The sequence below is a fragment of the Ascaphus truei genome, chromosome 4 (assembly GCF_040206685.1).
Source record: "Ascaphus truei isolate aAscTru1 chromosome 4, aAscTru1.hap1, whole genome shotgun sequence".
NCBI classification, from domain to species: domain Eukaryota; kingdom Metazoa; phylum Chordata; class Amphibia; order Anura; family Ascaphidae; genus Ascaphus; species Ascaphus truei.
Window position 1 is genome coordinate 203,704,770 of NC_134486.1, and position 24,763 is coordinate 203,729,532.

The 24,763-nt window shown below is 42.2% G+C and overlaps 1 protein-coding gene across 1 annotated transcript in view; it reads right to left on the bottom strand.

The window, feature by feature from the left end:
• Window positions 1-2,445: 2,445 nt before the first annotated feature.
• Window positions 2,446-24,763, bottom strand: part of CHRM3 (cholinergic receptor muscarinic 3) — an 83,771-nt gene continuing 61,453 nt past the window's right edge. Inside the window, exon 2 of the mRNA XM_075596756.1 lies at window positions 2,446-6,935. Within this exon, the coding sequence (XP_075452871.1) occupies window positions 5,109-6,923 (1,815 nt within the window). The 5' untranslated portion in view covers window positions 6,924-6,935 and the 3' untranslated portion in view covers window positions 2,446-5,108. The remainder of the gene's footprint in view (window positions 6,936-24,763) is intronic.

Here is a 24,763-nt window from a genome sequence, read left to right on the forward strand (position 1 = left end):
ATACCACAACCCGCAACCGGGTATTCTGCTTCTCCTGCAGCACATCTCACCTGCTGGCGAATACCAGCATTCCATCTAGGGGCGCGCGATGACCACACTCTGCACTAAATGCCGTCCCCACTGGCCCCGCCTCCAGCCTGTGCTTGCACGGTGACACAACATCACACGGCGGGTCCCACTATGCCCGACACTCGTGCATATTTGCAGAACCTTTCTTGCTCCTCTGCCTTTACTACACCTGTTGCTGATTCCACTGCCTGTGTATACACCTGTGCTATCTCTCCAGCCAACCAAAGCGAGGCATACTCCTGAGTAAGTCCAATGAGGTTGGAGCAATCTCCCTTTATATGCTCAGCTGGCACACTGGCAATTTGGCTGAGCATAAACCTTCCTGCTAGCAAAGTGTTCACTGCTGTCTTGCCTCCACAGTATTGTGCTGCTCCTTGTTCCTGACCTTGGCTAATCTTCCGGACTCCGCTCTTCTGTTCTCCTGACCTCGGCAACGTACGACCAGCCGCCCCTCTCCAATACTGACCTCTGCAAAGTACCATGATGATCTGCCTCTCTCCAATTCAGACCACGGCTAAGTACCTCCTACAACTAAGTACCTCCTACGATCCGCTACTCTCCAACACCGACCTCGGCAAGTATAACTGACCATCCAGATCTCTCCTACCCCAACCCAGCTACCTCGACCAATCTACACTCCAGATGTGCCCATGCGACTGTGGGTTGGTGTTATATCAAATCCCCACCTCGGCCTCGTGATCATGCCTTGTTTGTGGTGAGCACTCCATTATATTGCACTCATAGTTACTGTCCCACACTCAGTCACTCCTACCATCCATTGTGACCAAGCACTGCCATCTGCAGCACTTATTCACTCACCTGCTGTCTCTGTAAATTCCCCATCAAACCTATTAGATTGTAAGCTCTTCGGGGCAGGGATTTCCTTTCCTATTGTCTGATTTTGCTGCACTTACTGCACCGACACACTTTATTCGAGCAAATACCCGGTATGTACCTGGCAGATACCTGGAATGCGCCACTCCTAACCTCTGACAAGCCCCGTTGCATTTGCCTTCCCAGCCTGGGTTCATGCCTGGCTGATGGGCGGCTGATCTGTTAAATGATAATGATTAGGATTTAATAGGCTGCAATGCTTCGCGTGTCTACCAGATGGCATAAATTCATGAATTGTAATGCAGTTTATATATATATACTGTGCAGTATTGCAGCCAGCGGGAATAAAATGCTTCAATCCCTGCTTGGAAAATAACTCAATGTACTCGGGCAGAAAACAGTCACAAACCTCAATACACCCGGGTATACCCGAATTCGTGGGACTAGCCAAGCTCGAATAAAGTGTGTCGCCAGTGTATTGTATTATTATAATTCCCTGTACTGTATTCTTCGTGAAGAGCTGAGTACATTTTTGGCACTATATAAATAAAGACATACATACATACATACATACATGTTGTCAGGAATATCCCTGACATATTTAACTAAGTCTCCCTCTCTCACAGTTCCTTTGTTTGTCCACCGGGTGTGCTGCTGCTTCTGTCTCCTCTGGAATTTCCTCTTTCTGTCTTCTCGTGGTTCTCCTCTCTTCTCTACTTGCCTTGCAGTTATAGTTTGCTGTCTCCTGTTTCACATTGCCTTTGTTTTATATGCTCTTGACTCTTTTCTTCAATAGCTGATTTGCCCTGGCCTGTTTGTGCAATAGTCTTTGTGTGTAATAAAGGTCCTTGTCTGTAATTAGGCTTGTCCCATTTTGTTACTGTTCTCTGTACCTGACATAGCCTCTTTCCCTGTGCCCCATTCTTGTGGATTCCCTGTTGCTGACTTCTGCCCATCTGATACCTTGCCGCAAGGCAGAGGCCTGTGACCTAAATACGCTTTCACCTACTCCTTGCTGTTCCGGCTATTGAGGTCCATGCTGCACCTGGAGTCTTGACAGATGTGTGATCTTTTTGGATTGTTTCTATCTATTCACGGCATGCAATTCAATGGTTTGATACCTTCAAAACAACTTGTAAAAAAAATGGCATTTGATGTCTATAGTTTTTGTTCGTAAAGTGCGTGCTGGCCCAGGGAATGCCACCCTAGTTTCAACACATAGATATATAAATTTAAATATAAAAATGTCCAAAACACTGATGAAGTAGCAAAAAACTGACATTTTACTAAGGACAAAGGCAGGAGACAGTGCAAAAAGCGATGTTTCGGGCCACCATGGCCCTTTCTTATGCTTTCTTGTCTCCTCCCGTTAGAAAAATTTAAGTTTTTTTGCTACTTCTTCAGTGATATGGACCGTTCATTTATAAATGTATTGACTTCATTAAGATATAGCACTGTAGCCCCACAAAATGTGTTCAGATAGTAACAAAAGGAATCAGGCAGACACGTTATTTATTTTCTTCACTTAAATTATTCTGCTTGCATTACAAAAAAAGTATTTCCTGTTGCCAAAAGTATTAGTTTCTTCCAATAATAAATGCTTATCACAATACAACAAATCCATTGTTCACATAGACTTTTATAAATCACTGAAAATAGCATTACAATTAAAGAATAAAAAGTATTATATCAACATTAAACAAACAACTTAGGGGCTGTGCGTAGCCATATAGCCATATAACACTATTAAGCTGAAATGTGTTGTGTATCATTGCATATAGAATATTAATGTCTAACAAGATATTTTACCATTATTGAATCAAAATTTAAATAATTAGGCTGGGCACTGTTGCGCATGTTTTTGCTATAAAAAGTTTTGTTTTAACATTTTCATCTTTTGGTTTTGGTCTGGTTTTACCAAGACTGAATTTACTTGGTTTTTGACAAAATTCTGAAAAAACTAATTAAATGCAGTAAGTAGGAAAAAAACAAAATAGCATAATATCACAGATATTATATTATAATTAATCACAAAATGCTTAAAATCCTTAAATCAATTAGAAAACTAAAAATAAAAGTCAAATAATTTTAAAAGATGACCAAGTTTTTAATTCCACTGCAGAGATGGGCACTTGGCCTGTTCTGTTTTTTTTTTGTCTTAGTTCTAAATAATTTTGGGGTTTTAGATTTGTTCTCAAAATATTAATGTTTTTGAAATGTAAAGTTCCGGTAGGTTCTAATTTCACACATCAAATTTTGTCCATCCCCTATTAAATAACAATAAAACGTTGAAAAGGGGAACATTGAATAACGTACTGATATTTGTGTGTATTTGTTGTTTGGATTTCTTGTGGGTTCTGATATCTTTTAATTGACTAGCAAAATAGTTCTTCATAGATGTAATAGTTTGTTCAGAGCTTTACACAGGCCTGTCAACCGCATTAATGGGACTCAGCAATCAGTCCCCTGTCGTTCATTGTTCAGGCAAAGAGGGAGATGCAGGATGGTTTTTACATTTAATGTCATCAGAGCTAATTAATATATACAGCCTATGATAATGAATACACTTCTTATGACACTGTCTTTTTGCAAACAATTAGCTTTGTTAATATCATGGTAATATTATAGCAGTAAGAGGCATTAATCCCTTGCTGCAGTGCATATTTTTTACCTAAATTATTGTTTTTTTTTTTTTTTTAGCAAATGTAGCTTAAAGTGTCAAATTAAAGTGGAAAACTGGGACCTCCCAATGCTGAGATTTAAAAAAAATAAACTTGTACCAGTATTTGTGACTTAAGGAAACACAAATATGGCTGAGGGGTCACCTAATTGGAAGCCTCCATGTTTTCCCACGATTATGCCAAAGCTTTTTATTGGCTGCTATAGTGAGGCTGTCGCTAGTGATAAAATAATTCTTCTCTGGGAGAATCAATATTAAGAGGATGTCAGATCCACACAGTATCTCAGAAGCAGCGGGGTCCCTATATCTTGGACTGCCATGGTTTAGCTCCTTGTGCAAAGCTTAATACATAACCCACCATGTTGTCTTTGTATGTATCACAAAAGTAAATAATTTATAAACAAACGTTCCATTCAATATACAGTAATTTTTCTATGGACCACATTATCTGTAATCACCAACTGACAATGAATAAAAATACAACACCGTTATAAATCCCGTTCTGTGTTTGTCATATGAGTGATGTCTCTTAGAAATAACAACAAGTTACCTTACCACATTTGATGCTATCAAGATGTTTTGATATTTTAAAAGGACAATACAAATTAATTTTCCATAAATTCCTATTCAAGCAAATACCTGAAAAGTACAGCACAGTACCAGATGCAGAATTACAATGTTTTATCCTTATACTGTATAAGCATAAAAATCCTCTTTTTCATTGTATAAAATGTTTACGTTCTTCTTTTTAACTTTAATGCACTGTCAAAATGTAAATAATAAAAAAAATTATATATTCTAACCTAGAACATTTGGAATATAAATATTCAGGTTCATATAATTTACATAACACATTTGTCTTTTTCTTTACTTCTTGAACTGTAATGAGTGTACACAGTTTGCTATTTCACAGTAAATTAACTTCAGTGCAACAACAAATGTGGCACCATTTTTAGATGTCATATTTCTATAATTTCCCATTTCAAATTCTGTCCATTTAAAGAGTGCATGCTTATTCTGACACATAGCATTGTTTAATATTAATCAGCATTTCATTTGCAATATTCAGTGAAGTTATATTATTATTGCAATAAACCATTAAATAACTGATGGAGATTATCTGCTATCTTATATTCAAATGCTATACAAGATAAATTCTAACAATTGGATGCAGTACACAAATCATGCAACTTAAACTGGTTGATTTCCCATGTTTGCTCTACACAAAATGTTATGCTAAGTAATTAAAGATGATTTTTCACACGTCCAGTTAGCTTGTACATCAGTTTTTATATTGCAGTAAATAGCAGAATTATAACATTTCTGAACTACCAAAATCCAGCAATTATACCTCATTGGACCCCAAATAAATATGCAGTGAAGCACTGATCTCCATTTCAGAGAAGATGTTAGTCCCATTTATTTGACAGGACGTGAACTATTTTCTAGCACATGGACGGAACTTTACTGAATATTGAAAAGAGGCTTTTATTGTAGCCGCAAATTGTTGTCACACCTTTTGAGTTTAAGAAGATTCATGGGGTATACTTCTGAGAAACATAGCAGGCTGTGTCAATTGATATTGCTTTTTGCGTCTTTTTCTTTTATCACACTGGCACAGCAGTAAAGTCTTAAAAGTAGTTCTAAAAGTTTTGTTGCAGAGAGCATAACACATTGGATTAATTGTGCTATTGATATAACACAGCCAATACCCCAGATTCCAATACATTTTGGGGATACAACTTTCACAAAATATATTGACTAAAACCATTATATTATATGGAGCCCAAGTTATGATAAAAGCGAACAAAATTGCACTGAGTGTTTGTGCAGCTTTCTTTTCTTTGATAAGAGACATTCGTTTTCGTATTGTGATCTGATTTCGGGTCTTTGCAGCAAACCTTTTGGCTAGAGTAATCTCTTTAAAAGATATAGGAAGAGGTGCAGTTGTTTTAGTGGTCATCGTTGGTATTGCTTGTTCAAATTGTGTTGTTGATACTACAGATCTTGACGCAACCATAGTTTCAGAATACCTCTTATGAAAGCTTCCTCTATCATCAAGAAGTTTCTTTTGAGAGTTCAGATTTTTAGATTTTCTCTCTTTAGGGCGTGCGTCAGATATCTGAAGATAATCTGGTGATATATTTAATTGATTAGTGGTTGGTAATTTCTTGGAGTTGAGTGTTGTGTTGTGTCCCGGAAGCTTTAGCACAATGGAGTAAATTGCTCTTGAATTTTCAGGAATGTCTTCTTCATCAGAAGTGCCTGAGTTATCGAAGGATGCATTTGCATCAGTGTGATTCCAGCTTTCACTGCTGCTGTGGTCTTGTTCTACCTGCCTAATAGACGATTTGCATATTTTTGTTTTCGGCCAAAAAGGACAACACAAATATTGCCTCCTGGAAGAAAACTTCATGTTCTGCTGAATTTCAGAGTTGCTATAGCTTCTAGAACTGCTTTTTCGATGTGCAAGCTGCGCTACCTCCCCGTTACTGCTGGAAGCCTGCAGTCCGGTCAATTCTTTTGTACGTTTTTCCGTCTCTTTATAGATCCTCCAGTACAGAATTGTCATAATTGATACCGGAAGATAAAAGGCAGCTATAGCAGTTCCAAACGTAATGATAGGTTCCGTCAAGAACTGAATGAAGCATTCATCAGTGGGTACAGTACGCTTTCCAGCAAAGTATTGCCAGAACAAAATAGCTGGTGCCCAAAGTATAAAGGATATTATCCATGCCGAACCAATCATAATCCCTGCTCTTTTGGTTGTTCGTTTTGTTCGGTAAGTAAGTGGCCTTGTGATGGAAAAATATCGATCAAAACTGATAACAAGTAGATTCATGACAGATGCATTGCTTGCCACATAATCAATCATTAGCCAGAGGTCACATGCAAGGCTTCCCATAGCCCAATAATCCATAATGATGTATGTGGTAAAAAGATTCATGGAAATTATACCAATGATGAGATCGGCACAGGCAAGACTCAATAAGAAATAGTTATTGACTGTTTTCAGCTGTTTATTCACCTTGAAAGCTACAATTACAAGTATGTTTCCTATAATAGTCACCAAGGCAATTATTCCACAAAAAAAGGCTATTAAAATCACTTGCCATACACTATGGCCACCTAAGAAATCCTTCTGTGTATTATTGCCAGGTACTGAAGTATTGCTTTCAACTGTGACTGAAGAGAAATTGCCAATGTGTTGAGTGATGTCAAAACTCCCAAGAGGCAATCCAGTTTCATTGTGAAGGCCTGTTCTCTGGGGAAGTGTATTCCATGTCAAGCTTTTATTAGATAATAAATGGAAAAATGTGATATTACTTTGGAGTATCATTTTCCCTCTAATCTGCAAAAAAAGAAAAAAAGAAATCATTTTAGTGAGAACTATTTGTAAGTTGAAAAAGCCTAGTGCCTGAATATTACATGTTAATTATTGAAAATATTGTCAAATCCAACAGATGCATTTTACTGAAATACAACATATATTCATTAGTGGTTTATGCATCACAATTGGTGCATACAGTACCAACTTCCGAACACAATGGATACCAATTATAAAAAAAAAATGTATTACTTTAATATACCTGTGTTGTGTTGGATGTTATCATACTCCATTTTATTTGCACACAATTATTATTCTTCTGTTTGTTTGCCAAGTACTAGAGGTTTTTGTGCTCTCTTTCCACTATAGGGGGTTGGGGGAGGGAATAATTCATTAAAGCAGCTATCTGATTGGAAAGATCTGCTGCTATATATTAGTTATAGAAAGATAGTGCTCAATGGGAGTGCCCATGAAGGAGTGCCCCAATCGGCACTACCACGCTTTGATGAATTACCCCCTTTTTCTTCCCCTCTCAAAATATTATATAATTGTGACTGTTTTTCAATATTAATATTTTTTAAAGCTGTCTAAAAACATACCCACAGTATCCATACCATGTATATTGCATATTTTCCCTTCGCACATTATAAATAAAGTATAGAATAGGCAAGCACCAGTAAAAGTTTATATATTTTCAGGAAATACCAACATTTACAGTTTAAATAAACTATATGATCTTTTGTTCACCTGCTTATTCTTTGGTTAACACGCAAGGTTTATATACCTTTGTGTTTCCAGTGTAATTGAGACTATTTTTCCCCCATAAAATATTCTGCTATTTAATATATAATATTAATATTTTTTAAAGCTGTCTAAAAACATACCCACAGTATCCATACCATGTATATTGCATATTTTTCCTTTATGTATTCTAAATAAAGCATAGAATAAGCAAGCACAAGTAAAAGTTTAAGGGGCCTATGCAGAGAGCAGCGAATTTTCGAAATTCGCCATTTTTTGGAGATAATCGCGCAGAAAACAGCAGAAAATGGAGATTTCCGAAAATCGCGCCAATTTTTCATTTCTATTTGTAAAACTCGCCTCGCGGCTGGCGAGAACCGCAATCTCGCCAGTTTAAAATATATCCGTATGCAGAGAGGCGCGAACGGCATCTAGCGGCTGTTCGCGCCAATAAAATGGCGCGATTGTCTCCGTTTTGCCTCGCCAAAAAAAACTGGCGCTCGCGGCCATTGCAAAGGGAAAAAAAAAGGCGCGAATTTGTTTTTACATGTTTCCGAAGCGCGCATCTCGCCAATTTAAACTCGCCAGACGCATCCATGTTAAACATAGCAGAATTCGCACTTTTCTGCATATGGAGATTAAAACTCTCCAAAAAAGCTCCTTTTTATGAAATTCGCCATTTTTAAAATTCGCTGCTCTCTGCATGAGGCCCTTAATATTTTCAGGAAATACTAACATAAACAGTTTAAATAAACTATGATCTTTTGTTCACCTGCTTATTCTTCGGATAACAAACAAGGTTTATATACCTGAGTCTAGTTTTATTTTTTCATAAAATATTCTGCTCTCCACTTTTTATTGTAAAGAACTCTTTACTTTGTAGTGTAGGAAATGATTACTATTTAATTATACATTAAAATGTGACAGCCATTATAACTTATTAATGGTCATTCAAGGGAATGGCTGTTAATGAGCTGTAATGGTTGTTATATTTTAGTTAATATTCCCCCATGAGTTTTAGTCATTTATAAGTGAGAGATGTATTTTCCCTGTCGCTATTTACTTTACTGTAAAGAATGATGAATGACAGCTGGTTTGAATTTAGAGGTCTTATGTTAGCATTCTGTACTTGAAATAGAGAGTATAGTGAATGCAGAAAAGGAAACACATTTAATTTGGAATACAGTATAAGAACCATATTTCAAAAAATAGAACAAAGTAACTAACTGTACAACTCAGGCAAGTGCCAAGCAGATTGAAACTAACAGGGGTGTGTGGAGAAGAAAAGTTAAATATAATGTTGACATTTCATTCAAAGCATTGTTGCTCCAGAAATTGATCCTGACATAATAATGTATCATTTCTAGATTTTTGAAAATGCTTAAACCCCTTCTGTTTCAGAATTATTGTCACAGGTCTGGGACACTACCTTTAAGGCAAGCATTATACTGTATGTATTATTTTATATACACAGTATTATTAATTAGTGGAAATTATAAGGCTGGTGATACATATCTCAATCTGTGGAGAAGCCAAAAGAGTAACCAGGTATTATTAAATTCTAGCCCTCACTAATAGTCTCATTAGAGACTCCTACCTAAGCCTTTTCCTGACTTACTGCTACCAACAGTAAAGCACATTTTTAAACACACCCTGACCCAATAAATTCTACATACCGTATATGGTAGCAGGTGTATGAGGGATAGATGCTTTCCCAACTGGGAAAATTAAATATAATGTCAGTGCAGATACAGTATGTAACAGGGGATTTATCCCTGTTCAGGAAATGTGCCTCTAATCCAGCAGTGTGGTGGTTAACTGCTGGTAGTCAATGAACCAACACCACCTGGCTGATTAGGTTTGTTAGAAAAGCCTGCCTTTGAGACAGAAAGTGAGATTTTTCCTGAGTCTCACAAATTGTGGGACTGGCCATAGGAACAGGTGTCTTGAGCTGCAGAGGGACTAGACTGCACACTGCCAGCAAGACACAGGGGAAAGTACTTCTAAACCTGGATCCTGACATTGCCTTATCGCCCAAAGGTGTGGACACCAGAAGAACAAAGAAGCCTTCCCCTACAAGAAACAGATAAGACTTTCCTTTCTAAGACTTTTTGTATATCTGCACATATCAAGATATATGTTTGGGGCTGGGAGACATGCTAATCTAAAGGGAGTTGTTGACTGCATAGGTTTAACTAGAAATACTCCCAAGTGGAACAGAAGCTTTGTTTGACCCCTTATTTTCATACGTTTGGATGATTTTCTTGTGTTAGAGAAACGGGCGCAATAAAAGCCTTATTTAATTTCACCTTAAAACAGTCTCCATTGCATACCTCTGCACATGTCCTCTTACACAGTACTGTACATATGGCTTCAAGTGATTAATCTATACTCCATCTTTCAATAGCTGCACTGGTTAATATGCAACACTTTTCACAGTCCACACTAATTTGATTAAGCACCTGCCTTCCTCTGGATCAATATACTGTAAGTATAAATATAAGATAAAGTATCTGTCGTCTAAATTTACCATAGGTTAAACTTGATGGGCATATGTCTTTTAACAACCTCTACTACTACTACTAGTACTAGTACTACTAGTAATACTACTACTATGTAACTATGTAACCTTATTTTGCATCCACATCTCCATGTCCTACTCATCCTCTAGCAAAGTCTATCATTGAGAAGAGTATGGCTACAATGATACTTCAATAGAGAAGTGTAGCATGCACTCCTCTAATCACCGCTTTCTGCAACTTCCAAAGAGGTTTTAGCCTAATTTTTTATTTGCAATTATTTATGCTATGAATAAGTCTCTTTATTTCCATTATCCCATGTTTCTCCTGTTCATTAATATTCCATAGGCGTGGAAAATGGTACAAGGTTAAACATAATAGTCAATAAAGGAGCAAATATCTTGTTTCTGATCTGTAATCTCTGCATAAAATAAATGTAAAGTTGGTCTCATGTGCATGTCATTTCCCAGAATCCCTTGCTGCAGTGGAAGCACTGTATATTAAGTGATAATGCAAAAAGCAGGGTTCCAGACCTGTCTAAGACATGTGAATGTGCTCACAAGTGATATTTTTATTTGCTATATGCTATACGGTGGAGGTATTTTTGTCACCTTTTTCATCCACCATAACTTATCTTATGTGTGGTAAATTAAATGTCAAAGAGAATACATTGTTTGTGGAAAGACCACAGTGAAAAAGTCAATAACATTTTGAATGCTCCTACTGTATGTTTTGACCTCCAGCCACTGTCAGCAGGTGTTTATTATGAACTCCTAATTCAGGGATTCAGGAAAGGTAAACCATTGCAAAAACCCTGTGCTCCTCCCAGATAGACTTTCAATTTATTAGTGATTCTAAATTTGTATCCTAAGCCTCATAACAAAGGGGTCATTTCGTAGCATCCTTTGATTAAAAAAAATAAATAAACACTTGGACAAGTGACTAAGAGAAGTCACTAAAAGCCCTAATAATAGCACTCATTGATCTGTATGGTGGAGATGGATATACAGTGAAATCACTAGGACCAAAAAGGAGGTATATAACCTCCAGCCAACGGACTACAAACACCAATTAAAACCAAAAATAATAAAATTTTATTAAATAAATGACCGACGCAACTTAAAAACTATGGGGAACAAATATAAACACACACAGGATTTAAAATCCTCACGGACCGAACGGTGATGGGCTAGTAAATGGGACAGGTTTATGTGTTAATACACATTTGTATCAGATAAATACACCATACTACTGAAGGTAGGTATATAGCTTGGTAAAGTCGCAATAGCACTGTTTTACGTATATGCTGGTGGTAAACTGAAATTCATACTATAAGTATACAACATAGCATGAATCCTTATTGGAGATATAACTGTTACTACCCCGTGTGTAGATGTAAATCCAGTGTGTAGCGCAATAAATGGGGGTACTGCCCAACAACAGAAAACCAAACATAAGGACACCAGTAACAGTGATGTAACTCTACTGGACAGAATAGCTTAGAATCGGCTATAACTTATCTCTAAGTGTCCAGACTGCTACCGCATAACCAAAGCAGCGTGTTGCTGTGTATGGAGGAATACTACCTTCGCTGCATGTCCCTGCCCATACAGACCGTTCTTCCTGGTGTGCGTCAAGCGTCTGACGTCACCATACCCCGACGTACGTTTCACGTGCTGGGCACGCTTCTTCAGGGGGAGGAGTCACACCCCGCTATGCGAGATGCTGCTATTTTGTAGCCTGGTGGCTAGGAGGGGCTAGAGTTCCAACCAATGGTGAGTAACAAAGAAAAAGTAAGTTAGAAGCGCAGTCAATACAGGGTTGGTGTCAAACTCTATATCTTTATTATATCTTGTCCCAGGGATAACCCTCTAGGACAACAACAACATGAAAATCAATACATTAATAGTAATGTTAAAAACTGTGCAGATGAAGCTGTTTGTGCAATTGCACTTGGTTGGTCTTCAAGGAGTTAAAAACGGGAGTCGCCCGATAGTTAGTCTAAGTCTTGCAATCTGTGCACTGCCCGGGCAGGTTTTAGGTAGAAAGCCGAGGGTACCCCAGGGTTGAGACAATGCTCAATATGCTCACCCTTGATCCACTTTGGTCCGTTGGGGTCCAGTAGTATTCCTTAGCCCCGAAATCTGCTCCGTAGCAAGCTGCTCAGAAGCGCTAGGGCGCACGATAGCAGACAGCCCTCCGGGTGTCCGGGTCTGATGTCACTTCCGGCTGTGACGCACAGACCCTTCCCGGTAGTCTCTGGGCTTCGTCTGTTAGCTCTCCTCCTCCTGCTGGTTGCCGATGACCAGGCAAACGGGTTTTGATCAGCTGGAGCCCAGCGTATGGTGTTGACAGCTCTACTCCACTGCACTGTATGGAAGCAAACACCCTATTGCTCCTCCTCCTACGCGTTTCACCAAAAGGCTTCGTCAGGGATCATCCCATTTGGCGCATTTTTTTGTTTTTTCTTCAATGGTGAGTAACGGCTGGGTCTGCCTCTCAGAGTGATTCAGCTACTGGCTTAATTGCCGTTTTGTAGTATAATATACAGGGGGTTACTACATCTTATGTACTTGCAGATTTATTGAGTCGTAAGTTATATTGTATTAAGGTCGCTGACACTTATATACGCCCAAACAAGATACTTGGAGCATATCCTGATAAACTAGCATCGTTGCTAGAAGGACCACAAAATAGGAATACGTCCCGATAATGACCAGCTACGTCCACAGGTGTTTGAGGACACTTAATAAAACATGTAGATACAGAGAAATCTTGGATAAACCAGAAAGCTACGTCCACAGATGTTTGAGGACACTTAAATAGAACATGTAGATACAGGTAAGTCTTGGTGTGGCTAGAGAGCTACGTCCACAGATGTTTGAGGACACTTAATAAGACATGTAGATACAGGTAGGTATTGATATGACCAGGAAGCTACGTCCACAGATGGTTGAGGACACTTAATTCAAACATTTGGACATGGATATGGTGGACTCACACTCAGGAAACTGCGTGGTAACGTAGGATATGGGGATATGGCTATAACTAGTCCCATGTGACAGGAATGCATGCCGACAGATCATAGTGTATACAGACTACCCAGTATATAGAATGCCATGTGGATATTCAATGTGTTTATTGCATGATAAAAATATCTAAATGTGTGAAGAGCTGAATAAAGAATTTACTACAAATGGTGTCAGAGTGACCGAGTGAATGGATATAGGTAGATTACTAAATAACTAATGAGTGATATACGTGAGGTAATGTCAATACACACAGTGACTCAGTGATATATAGCGTGTAGGATTGGACTGTGCTGATAGAGATCGCCCAAAATGGTCAATATGGTCTCTCTAATAATTAAGATACTCGCTATCTAATGGTGTATCATACAAATGGTGAAAAAAGAAAACCTTCATTCAGTCCTGATGGAGATTGTGTATGAAGAATAAATATCCACCTGCATTCAACTTGACGGAGTCTGCGATCCCAGTCTCCTTTACGTGGTCCCCATGGGACATGTTCTATACCCGTAAATTTCAGTACTGAAGAGTCACTCTGATGGTGAGATAGTACATGTCGTGCCACCGGTGTGTCTGTTTCGTTGCGTATGGACCCTAAGTGTTCTAAAACCCTGGTTTTAAGTGGTCTATGGGTTTCTCCTATGTACTGTTTGCCACATCTGCATGCAATAAGGTATATGACTCCAGTAGTGAGACAGTTAATAAAGCTCTTGATGGTATAAGTTTGCTTATTCTCTGAGTCAGAAAAGGTTTTGGTTACATGCATAGACGTGCAAGCTTTACACCGCCCACACGTATAGAAACCACAGGGTTTTGGGCCCAACCAAGTCTTGGTGCTGATGGTTTGAAAGTGACTATGCACTAATCGGTCCCTAAGGTTTTTTGGTCTTCGACAGACCATGTTAGGTGATTCTTTTAGTACTTCTGATAGATCTTTATCTTGTAGGAGAACATGCCAATGTTTTTGCAAAATCTGTCTCATCATCCCCCATTGATCATTGTATGTGCTGACAAATCTTATGGTATTTTTGAGGGTTGGCTGTATTCTTTGTCCCTTAGTCAGAAGTGTGTTCCTATCTGTTTTAAGGGCTCTCTGATATGCATTCTTTATGATGTTTTTGTTATAGCCACGATCATGAAACCTTTTCCCCATATCCTTAGATTGATGTTTGTATTCCTGAATGTTGGTACAATTCCTCCTCAATCGAAGGAATTGTCCAGTAGGTATACTCTTTATCATATGCGGAGGGTGATGGCTTTCGGCCTTCAATAAGCTATTAGTTGATGTTGCTTTTCTAAAGATAGTTGATATCAGTTTGCCATTTACCCCCTTGGAGATAGTCAGATCTAGGAAGTTAATATTTTCCCTGTTTGCCTCGTATGTAAGTTTGAGGTTGTGTTTATTGCAATTTAGTTTGCTGATGAACTCCTGTAACAATTCAGGGGTGCCACTCCACAGTAACAAGATGTCGTCTATATATCTAGACCATAGGTCTATGTGGTCAGTATATCGGACGAGATCGTCCGTGAACACCACAGCTTCCTCCCACCATCCTAAATATAGGTTTGCGTATGTGGGGGCGCATGTGGTGCCCATGGCAGTGCCCTGTGTTTGATGGTATATTTTCTGGTCGAAAAGAAAATAATTTTTAGTTAGGACAAATTCCAGAAGTTGAAGAACAAACTGGTTATGTGCCTGGCAGTTAGCATCCCTGGCCTTCAGAAAGAATTCCACAGCTTGAATGCCTGATTTGTGTGGTATACTGGTATATAAGCTTTCAACATCTATTCCCACTAATAGAGTTTCAGTATCCACAGTTACATCTTCAATCCTTAGTAATACATCCTTTGTATCCTTCAAATATGAGGGTAAAGTACTCACAAAGAGTCTAAGGAACCTGTCCAGGTAGACACTCGCATTGGAAGAAATGTTATCGATACCAGATACGATAGGTCTACCTGGCGGAGGGATTTTTTCCTTATGAATTTTAGGAAGATGATAAAAGGTGGCGAGCGTAGGATTTTTTATCAATATGAAGTTGTATTCTTCCTGGGAAATAACTTTTGTATCTAAACCAGATTGCAGAATGGTACGCAGTTCATTTTGAAAAATACCTGTAGGGTCAGATTGAATGACTTTATAACAAGTTTTGTCAGATAGTAGACGAATGCTTTCAGTGGCATATGAATCTCTATCCAAAACAACAATATTCCCACCTTTGTCTGATGGTTTCAGGATTATAGTTTCATCCTTTTCAAGGTCTAGGAGTGCCTTATATTCATGGTATTTAAGGTTGTATTTGATTTGTTTTGGGGGGAGATTCATAATGTCTTGTGTAACTAATTGGTTAAACACGTCTACATTGGTGCATGTTTCTGGAGGTGGGGTGAATTTGGATTTACTCCATAGTTCCGTAAATGGGCCCTCACCAGGAGGTCTAGTATTCTCTTGCAGTAAGCTATTCATAGTTGCTAAGAGAGCATGATCTCTATGATCAAAATTTTCTATAGGGGTATCTTTGCTGGCCAGGACTTGTCGTCTCCTGAAAAACTTGTGTAATGAGAGTTTGCGTGAAAAGAGATTGAGATCTTTCACGCATTCAAAGGTATTAATTTTGTTCGTTGGGCAGAATGTTAATCCTTTTGACAGGACCGTCATGTGTTCGTTGTCCAGGATTTTTTTGGACAAATTGATCACCTGTGTCTTGATTTGCGGTTTCTCCTGTAGGGTCTCCTTGTCCCCTGATCTTTGTATGCCCACACTGCTCAATCTCTGAGATATTCCCCCCGCCCCTCGCCTGGTCTTTCTAGTCCTCTTGACACATATTGTGGGCCTGTAAGGTCTAAAAAAGGAACAGAGGATGTGGTAGGCATAGGGTGTCTGCCATCATATCTGGCGTTAGGGTTGGCGGGGGGATGTATCAATGTCTCAGACTCGAGATCACTGGCAGATGCCTCCCATTCAGTAGATGACTCAACAGCCCTTGTCACTATTTTGGACCTATTCTCTTTTTTAATTTTATATCTAAATATTTTGTTCTCTTGGAAGTCTATAAAGTCTCTGGAATACTTGAGATGTTTTCTTTCTTTAATTTCTTTTGTCAATCTCTCTGTGTGTACTTGGAGTTTATTCTCCAGTTTATTAAATTCTGTATCAGACTTCCATAAATCCATAGTGGATAGAAGTGTGTCGATCTCTGCATTGACTAATTCCAACCTTTTGCTCTCTGATTCAATAAGATGTTTCATGAGTGTACATGAGCAGTTGAGTAGAATCTTTTCCCATTCCTCTATAAATTTCGGATCTTCAATTTGGTGGGAGGGTAAAATATATACCCTTAACCCTCTTGGTACGAGGTCAGTTCTAAGATAGTTATTTAAACTAGCTATCTCCCACCAAATTTTAATTCTTGAACTGTATGTTCGTTCAAGCTCCGAAAAGTATTTATTGATATCATTTGTACCTATGATATTGATAGGGTTGGGGGGTGTAAGGTTGGAAAAGAGGTGTGTGGCTTCCTCCTGCCATATCTCAAAGTCAGGTTTGCGCATAAGGAAGCTAGACATCTTGTCACATATAGAGATCACCACAGTGAGTCTTGATAATGTAAACAAGAATAATAAGACTAGTAAGTAAACCTGGCGACCCTTGATAGTAGATATTCTTAAAGTAGTACAGTGTTAACCACTCCTGGGAGCTGACGAGTCAAAGAAAAGAGATTTTAATCTCCATATACTACTAGGAGAGCGACGAGTCACTCTGTGTTTGTGTGATAGTGCTACACCAAGGTTTTAATCTCCATATACTACTAGGAGAGCGACGAGTCACTCTGTGTTTGTGTTAAAAAAAAAAAACAATATTAAGCCTGCTAACCCCATCAAGGTAAACTCTGTTATAGCAGGTACCTATACTAAATTAATAATATTTCTTATCGTCCCGTGGCCTAAACTTGGTGACATTTTTGAAGGTGCCTAAAGGGTAAAATGAATTAAGCATCATGCTTTCTATGCAATAAAAAAAATAGTTACTCCCAGTAACAAGGTTCCCATAGCATTACGAAGGAAAACCATGAGTGCACAAGTTTCTTAGTGAAAAGTAATAATATATACACATTTCTCATATTTCTGTCACTCATAGACACTCACCACCTCTTCAGAAGATAGGGAAGTTTAGACTGACAATGAGGTGTATTATACATTTTTGCTAATTGGAGAATTGATGAGGAATTTAGAACCTGAAAGGAGGACCAGACACCTAGAAAAAAGCAACAACTATTTAATGGGCAATATGGAGCTGCTGTAATGCCGCTGCACTGGAAAGTGCCAAGCAGATTGACAAATTGGTTTCATGGGCTAGGGTTACCTCTGTGAGTAAATTGACATAGCTTAAACCTTGTAAAGTAGTGGTTATGGCTCAGGGGGCAGCATTTCCATAACTGCCCAGTTCTGAGTTTCCCTTCCTATTTTCAATGGAGTAGTGGGCTGGCTGCAAAAGTTGGAGGTACTGTATAGTGTTGGAGGTCGTGACATTAGTGAATGTTAATGAGAGTTTTTAATAAAATCCTCAGAACGTGGTCCATATTATTGACAAGTTGAATATTATAATTGTCGACTTTCCCAAAGGGGCCTAAAAATTGAGCTGATTGCTGCTAAGAGACAGCTTGGCTGCAGCACTGTACACTTGCCTCTGATCCGCGCGGAGACCGACTCAGGGAAGCACCACGGGGCAGAGTCATGCGCCCACGCACTGCCAGGGCAGTGCAGGTGCAGCGGCGTGATAGCGGTGCTCCGCGAGACGCATCGCGCACGCGCACGGGTTGCTCGGCAACCAGGAAGCAGGAGAACGTGAGGGAGCTGCTGGAGCCTCCCACAGGCGGAGACTTGCTGAGTAAACCGCATGACGTCATCACGTCGCGACGCGCATCGCGCACGCGCGCGGGTTGCCCGGCAACCAGACCTAGCATCAGGAAAGCCTAATTGCAAGCTGTTTTTGATCAGTGTCTCTCTGACACCATTGGTGGACCAGTACACACCCCTGCAAGGTAATTGGACCCTTCCCACATATATACCTGCTTCTGCCTGTCCTTCATTGCTGAGCATAAACTCCTGTTTATGCATTGTGCTCACCGCTGCTGTCTAGTTTTGTCTTGAACTTTGTCTGACCTGTTTGACCCTGCCTGTTACTTGGATTTCTACACTCTCCAGCACTTTGACCCCGGCTTCGTTACTCGACTACTCTACCTTCTATTACCCAGGACCTTGGCTACGAAACTCTACCTACCCGGACTCTCCAACCCTGGAACACGGCAAGTACCCTGACTACCCTGACCTCTCCAACCCTACGACGCGGTACGACTAGGACTACGCATTCCGGACAGGACTGCGTGGTTGTGGGTCGGTGCCTATCAATCCCCACCTCAGCCCCGCGGTCTTCCGTCCTGTTTGTGGTGAGCGCAGCGTGACAATATGCTCAGCCCAACAAACATGGACGCCGCTGAGGTGGCCCGACGCTTAGACACCCATGAGGAATGCTTCCGGCAACTTACCGGCTCATTTACACTAAAAGAACAACTAGTTTCCCAACTTAAACAAGACATGGATACCCTGACTGAACAAGTTAGACGTCTAACAGTATCTACCACCAACCCCGTTCCACTCGCAGCCACTCCTGCACTTATCACACCTACCTCCGAACCACGACTACCTGCGCCCAACCGTTATGCAGGGGATCCCAGCGGTTGTCAGGGGTTTCTGAACCAGTGTTTCATACAGTTTGAACTAATGCCCTCTCGCTTTCCGGTTTCTTGTACTAAGGTCGCATACATAATCTCCCTGCTGATTGACGCCGCCCTGGCATGGGCTTCTCCTATCTGGGAGCAACGCCCAGATTTGACCTCTGACCTTACTCTCTTCATCACCGAATTTAGAAGGGTGTTTGACACCCCAGGGCGTAAGGTTACGGCTGCATCCACTCTGCTTAATATTTCTCAGGGAGACCGTACTGTGGCTCGTTATGCTCTGGACTTCCGGACGGTGGCGGCCGAGACCGGCTGGAACGATGTGGCTCTATCTGCAGTCTTCTGGCAGGGCCTGTCCGAACGGTTGAAGGATGAATTAGCAGCTCTGGATCGTCCCGCTGGACTTGAGAACCTGATAGACCTGTGCATCCGGATGGACCAGCGCCTCCAAGAGAGAAGGATGGAGAGAAACAAACACCCCCGAGGTATACAATCGTCTTCTTTGTCTACCATAGGGCCTCTACTCTCCACAACTCCTGCCCTAGATGAACCCATGCAGCTGGGAGGGACTAGCCTTTCGCCTATCGAGAGGCAACGAAGAAGGCGAGCGGGACTATGCCTCTACTGTGGCAATAACGGCCACCTGGTATTCAACTGTCCACTGAAGCCGGGAAACGCCAAAGCCCAGTGAGTATAAGGAGGATCACGCTGGGTACTGCAACTCTTCCCCCTCCTCAACCCTCTACGAGGTTTTATCTACCTATCTCCATATCCGGTGAGACCTTCACAGTACAGACACAGGCCTTTCTGGACTCGGGGTCAGGAGGAAACTTCGTGGACCAAAAGTTCGCCTTCAAGAATAAAATACCATTGGTACCCAAAGATCGACCGGTAGGTCTTGAAGCCATTGACGGACGACCCTTGCAGCCCGCGATCATTTCCTTACAAACCATACCCCTTAACATCATGACTAGCGACTTTCACTCCGAGACTATAACCTTTGATGTCATTCACACCCCCTCCTCGAACATCATTCTGGGACTTCCGTGGCTCCGGATCCACAATCCTGTCATTGACTGGACAGAGGCCTCACCACTTCGTTGGAGTTCTTTTTGCTTGGAACATTGCATGTCTGCTCCAAAGGCAGTGGCAGGAATGGAGGTCACGGATCCTGACAGGGTACGGCTGCCAGGGATATACGAAGATTTCCGCGATGTCTTTGACAAACGTCAAGCAGAGGTACTTCCGCCACATCGGACGTACGACTGTCCTATCGATCTTCTACCCGGGGCCATACCTCCCAGAGGAGGGTCATACCCACTATCTATTCCTGAGACCTAGGCCATGAGAACATATATTCAGGAGAATCTCCAGAGGGGGTTCATTAAGAAATCTTCATCACCTGCGGGGGCAGGATTTTTTTTCGTCAAAAAAAAGGACGGAACCCTCAGACCCTGCATTGATTACCGGGGCCTCAACAAACTCACCATAAAAAAACGCTACCCTCTTCCGTTGATAGCCGAATTGTTCGACAAACTCCAGGGAGCCAGGATCTTCACCAAACTGGACCTCAGAGGAGCCTATAATCTGGTTAGAATCAGAGAAGGAGACGAATGGAAGACAGCATTCAATACTTGCGACGGGCATTACGAGTACCTGGTCATGCCATTTGGATTGTGTAATGCTCCTGCGGTCTTCCAAGACATTGTCAACGACATTTTTAGAGACCTTCTGGACCACCATGTTATAGTATACCTGGACGATATATTAATTTTTTCCAGATCCATGCCGGAACATACATTGGCGACACACTTTATTCGAGCTTGGCTAGTCCCACGAATTCGGGTATACCCGGGTGTATTGAGGTTTGTGACTGTTTACTGCCCGAGTGCATTGAGGTATTTTCCATGCAGGGATTTAAGCATTTTATTCCCGCTGGCTGCAATACTGCACAGTATATATATATATACTGCATTACAATTCATGAATTTATGCCATCTGGTAGACACGCGAAGCATTGCAGCCTATTAAATCCTTATCATTATCATTTAACAGATTAGCCGCCCGTCAGCCAGGCATGAACCCAGGCTGGGAAGGCAAACGCAACGGGGCTTGTCAGAGGTGAGGAGCGGCGCATTCCAGGTATCTGCCAGGTACATACTGGGTATTTGCTCGAATAAAGTGTGTCGGTGCAGTATGATGCATGTCAAACAAGTCCTGCAGCGTTTAAGAGAGAACCATTTGTATGCCAAGCTCGAGAAATGCCATTTCCATCAAACATCCACCTCTTTTCTCGGCTACATCATATCGGATACCGGTATTGCTATGGATCCTACCAAGGTCAAGTCGGTACTCGAATGGCCCTGTCCCCTCTCCCTCAAGGCCATCCAAAGGTTCCTCGGTTTCGCTAACTACTACCGGAGGTTCATTCAGGGATTCTCATCGGTAGTAGCACCCATCACGGCACTCACACAGAAGGGAGCTGATCCTACAAAGTGGACTGAGAAGGCCCTCCAGGCTTTCGAGAGAATAAAGACGGCATTCGCCTCAGCACCCATCTTAACCCATCCAGATCCTTCATTACCTTTTTTTTTGGAGGTCGACGCCTCCGATGTAGGAGCAGGTGCTATACTTTCACAGAGAAAGAATTCTCAAGCTCCACTTCATCCTTGTGCATATTTTTCAAAGAAATTTTCCTCCGCCCAAAGGAATTACGATGTAGGTAACCGGGAGCTCCTCGCTATCAAGCTGGCTTTGGAAGAGTGGAGGCACTTACTGGAAGGCACAGAGTCGCCAGTCACGATACTTACGGACCATAAGAATCTTCTGTACATTGAGGGAGCACGGCGACTAGGATCTCGCCAGGCAAGATGGTCCTTATTCTTTACTCGCTTTAACTTCCTCATTTCCTACATCCCTGGTTCAAAAAACATTAAAGCCGACGCCTTGTCACGACAGTTCCTGGTAGAGGATAACAAGGTGGATCAACAGGAGACCATTCTCCCTTCCACTTGTATTTTGGCTGCAAATACTTTTAGTGCCTTAACGGACATTACTAAGGCTCAGAACAACACCCCGGCAGGACTCAACGTTCCGGAGGACCGGTTGTTCACTCCCCGTAAATTCCAGAGGAGAGTCATGGAGTGGGGACATTCATCCAAGATTGCAGGCCATCCTGGCACCAAAAGAACTACTGAGTTCATCGAACGCACATTCTGGTGGCCCTACATGCGGAGAGACATACAAGCCTTCGTAGCTACGTGCGCTACTTGTGCTCGAAGCAAGACGCCACACAACAGACCAGCAGGTCTCCTTCAACCACTACCCATCCCAGTACGTCCATGGACACATATATCGATGGACTTCATCGTTGAGTTGCCCAAATCTAGAGGCATGGACACAATACTTGTGGTGGTGGACAGATTTTCCAAACAGGCACACTTCATCCCTATCAAGGGTTTACCCACTGCACCAATGTTATCCGAAGTTTTCATCAGGGAGATCTTCAGGTTACATGGGTCCCCTCAGGTCATAGTGTCCGATAGAGGATCCCAGTTCATCTCCCGGTTCTGGAGGGCGTTTTGTAAAAATCTGGACGTTACCCTACACTTTTCATCAGGATATCACCCCCAGACCAATGGACAGACGGAACGCACCAATCAGTCTCTGGAACAGTTTTTGAGGTGCTTTATCGCTGACACTCAGGACGACTGGGCGGAACTTCTCCCATGGGCAGAATTCTCCCACAATAATCTACAGAACGAATCATCCCGACAGTCACCATTTATGGTCAACTATGGCTTCCATCCGTCGGCACTTCCTTCCCTCATCTCCAAGTCTGGAGTCCCGGCCGCAGAGGACAGGATTCGCCACTTACAAGACCTATGGCAGAAGATCCATCGGAATCTACAGCACGCTGGTATATTACACAAGAGACAAGCGGATCGTCACCGAAGAGAGGTCCCAGGGTACTCTGTAGGACAAAGGGTTTGGTTATCTACCAAAAACATTCGGCTAAAGGTAGCTTCACCCAAACTGGCACCACGTTTTATCGGCCCTTTCCGCATCACCAAAAGGATCAACCCAGTAGCCTATCGGCTTGAACTGCCAAAAAATATGAGGATTCCTTCTGTATTTCACTCATCCCTTCTCAAACCTTATCATCAAGATTCATCCTCCAAAGGACAATCTAAACCTCCGCAAACCATAATGGTAGAGGGCCAACAAGAATACGAGGTTCAGACCATTCTCAACTCCAGAATATCCAGAGGAGGATTACAATATCTTGTACACTGGAGAGGCTATGGCCCAGAGGAGAGAGAGTGGATTCCTCATCATCAGGTACATGCCAACCGCCTCATCTCTGCCTTCCACCGTAGGCATCCTGAGAAACCATCTCTGGTTCGCCCGGAGGTCTCCCCTCAAGGGGGGGATACTGTCACACTTGCCTCTGATCCGCGCGGAGACCGACTCAGGGAAGCTAGGGCAGTGCAGGCGCAGCGGCGTGATAGCGGTGCTCCGCGAGACGCATCGCGCACGCGCACGGGTTGCTCGGCAACCAGGAAGCAGGAGAACGTGAGGGAGCTGCTGGAGCCTCCCACAGGCGGAGACTTGCTGAGTAAACCGCATGACGTCATCACGTCGCGACGCGCATCGCGCACGCGCGCGGGTTGCCCGGCAACCAGACCTAGCATCAGGAAAGCCTAATTGCAAGCTGTTTTTGATCAGTGTCTCTCTGACACCATTGGTGGACCAGTACACACCCCTGCAAGGTAATTGGACCCTTCCCACATATATACCTGCTTCTGCCTGTCCTTCATTGCTGAGCATAAACTCCTGTTTATGCATTGTGCTCACCGCTGCTGTCTAGTTTTGTCTTGAACTTTGTCTGACCTGTTTGACCCTGCCTGTTACTTGGATTTCTACACTCTCCAGCACTTTGACCCCGGCTTCGTTACTCGACTACTCTACCTTCTATTACCCAGGACCTTGGCTACGAAACTCTACCTACCCGGACTCTCCAACCCTGGAACACGGCAAGTACCCTGACTACCCTGACCTCTCCAACCCTACGACGCGGTACGACTAGGACTACGCATTCCGGACAGGACTGCGTGGTTGTGGGTCGGTGCCTATCAATCCCCACCTCAGCCCCGCGGTCTTCCGTCCTGTTTGTGGTGAGCGCAGCGTGACAATATGCTCAGCCCAACAAACATGGACGCCGCTGAGGTGGCCCGACGCTTAGACACCCATGAGGAATGCTTCCGGCAACTTACCGGCTCATTTACACTAAAAGAACAACTAGTTTCCCAACTTAAACAAGACATGGATACCCTGACTGAACAAGTTAGACGTCTAACAGTATCTACCACCAACCCCGTTCCACTCGCAGCCACTCCTGCACTTATCACACCTACCTCCGAACCACGACTACCTGCGCCCAACCGTTATGCAGGGGATCCCAGCGGTTGTCAGGGGTTTCTGAACCAGTGTTTCATACAGTTTGAACTAATGCCCTCTCGCTTTCCGGTTTCTTGTACTAAGGTCGCATACATAATCTCCCTGCTGATTGACGCCGCCCTGGCATGGGCTTCTCCTATCTGGGAGCAACGCCCAGATTTGACCTCTGACCTTACTCTCTTCATCACCGAATTTAGAAGGGTGTTTGACACCCCAGGGCGTAAGGTTACGGCTGCATCCACTCTGCTTAATATTTCTCAGGGAGACCGTACTGTGGCTCGTTATGCTCTGGACTTCCGGACGGTGGCGGCCGAGACCGGCTGGAACGATGTGGCTCTATCTGCAGTCTTCTGGCAGGGCCTGTC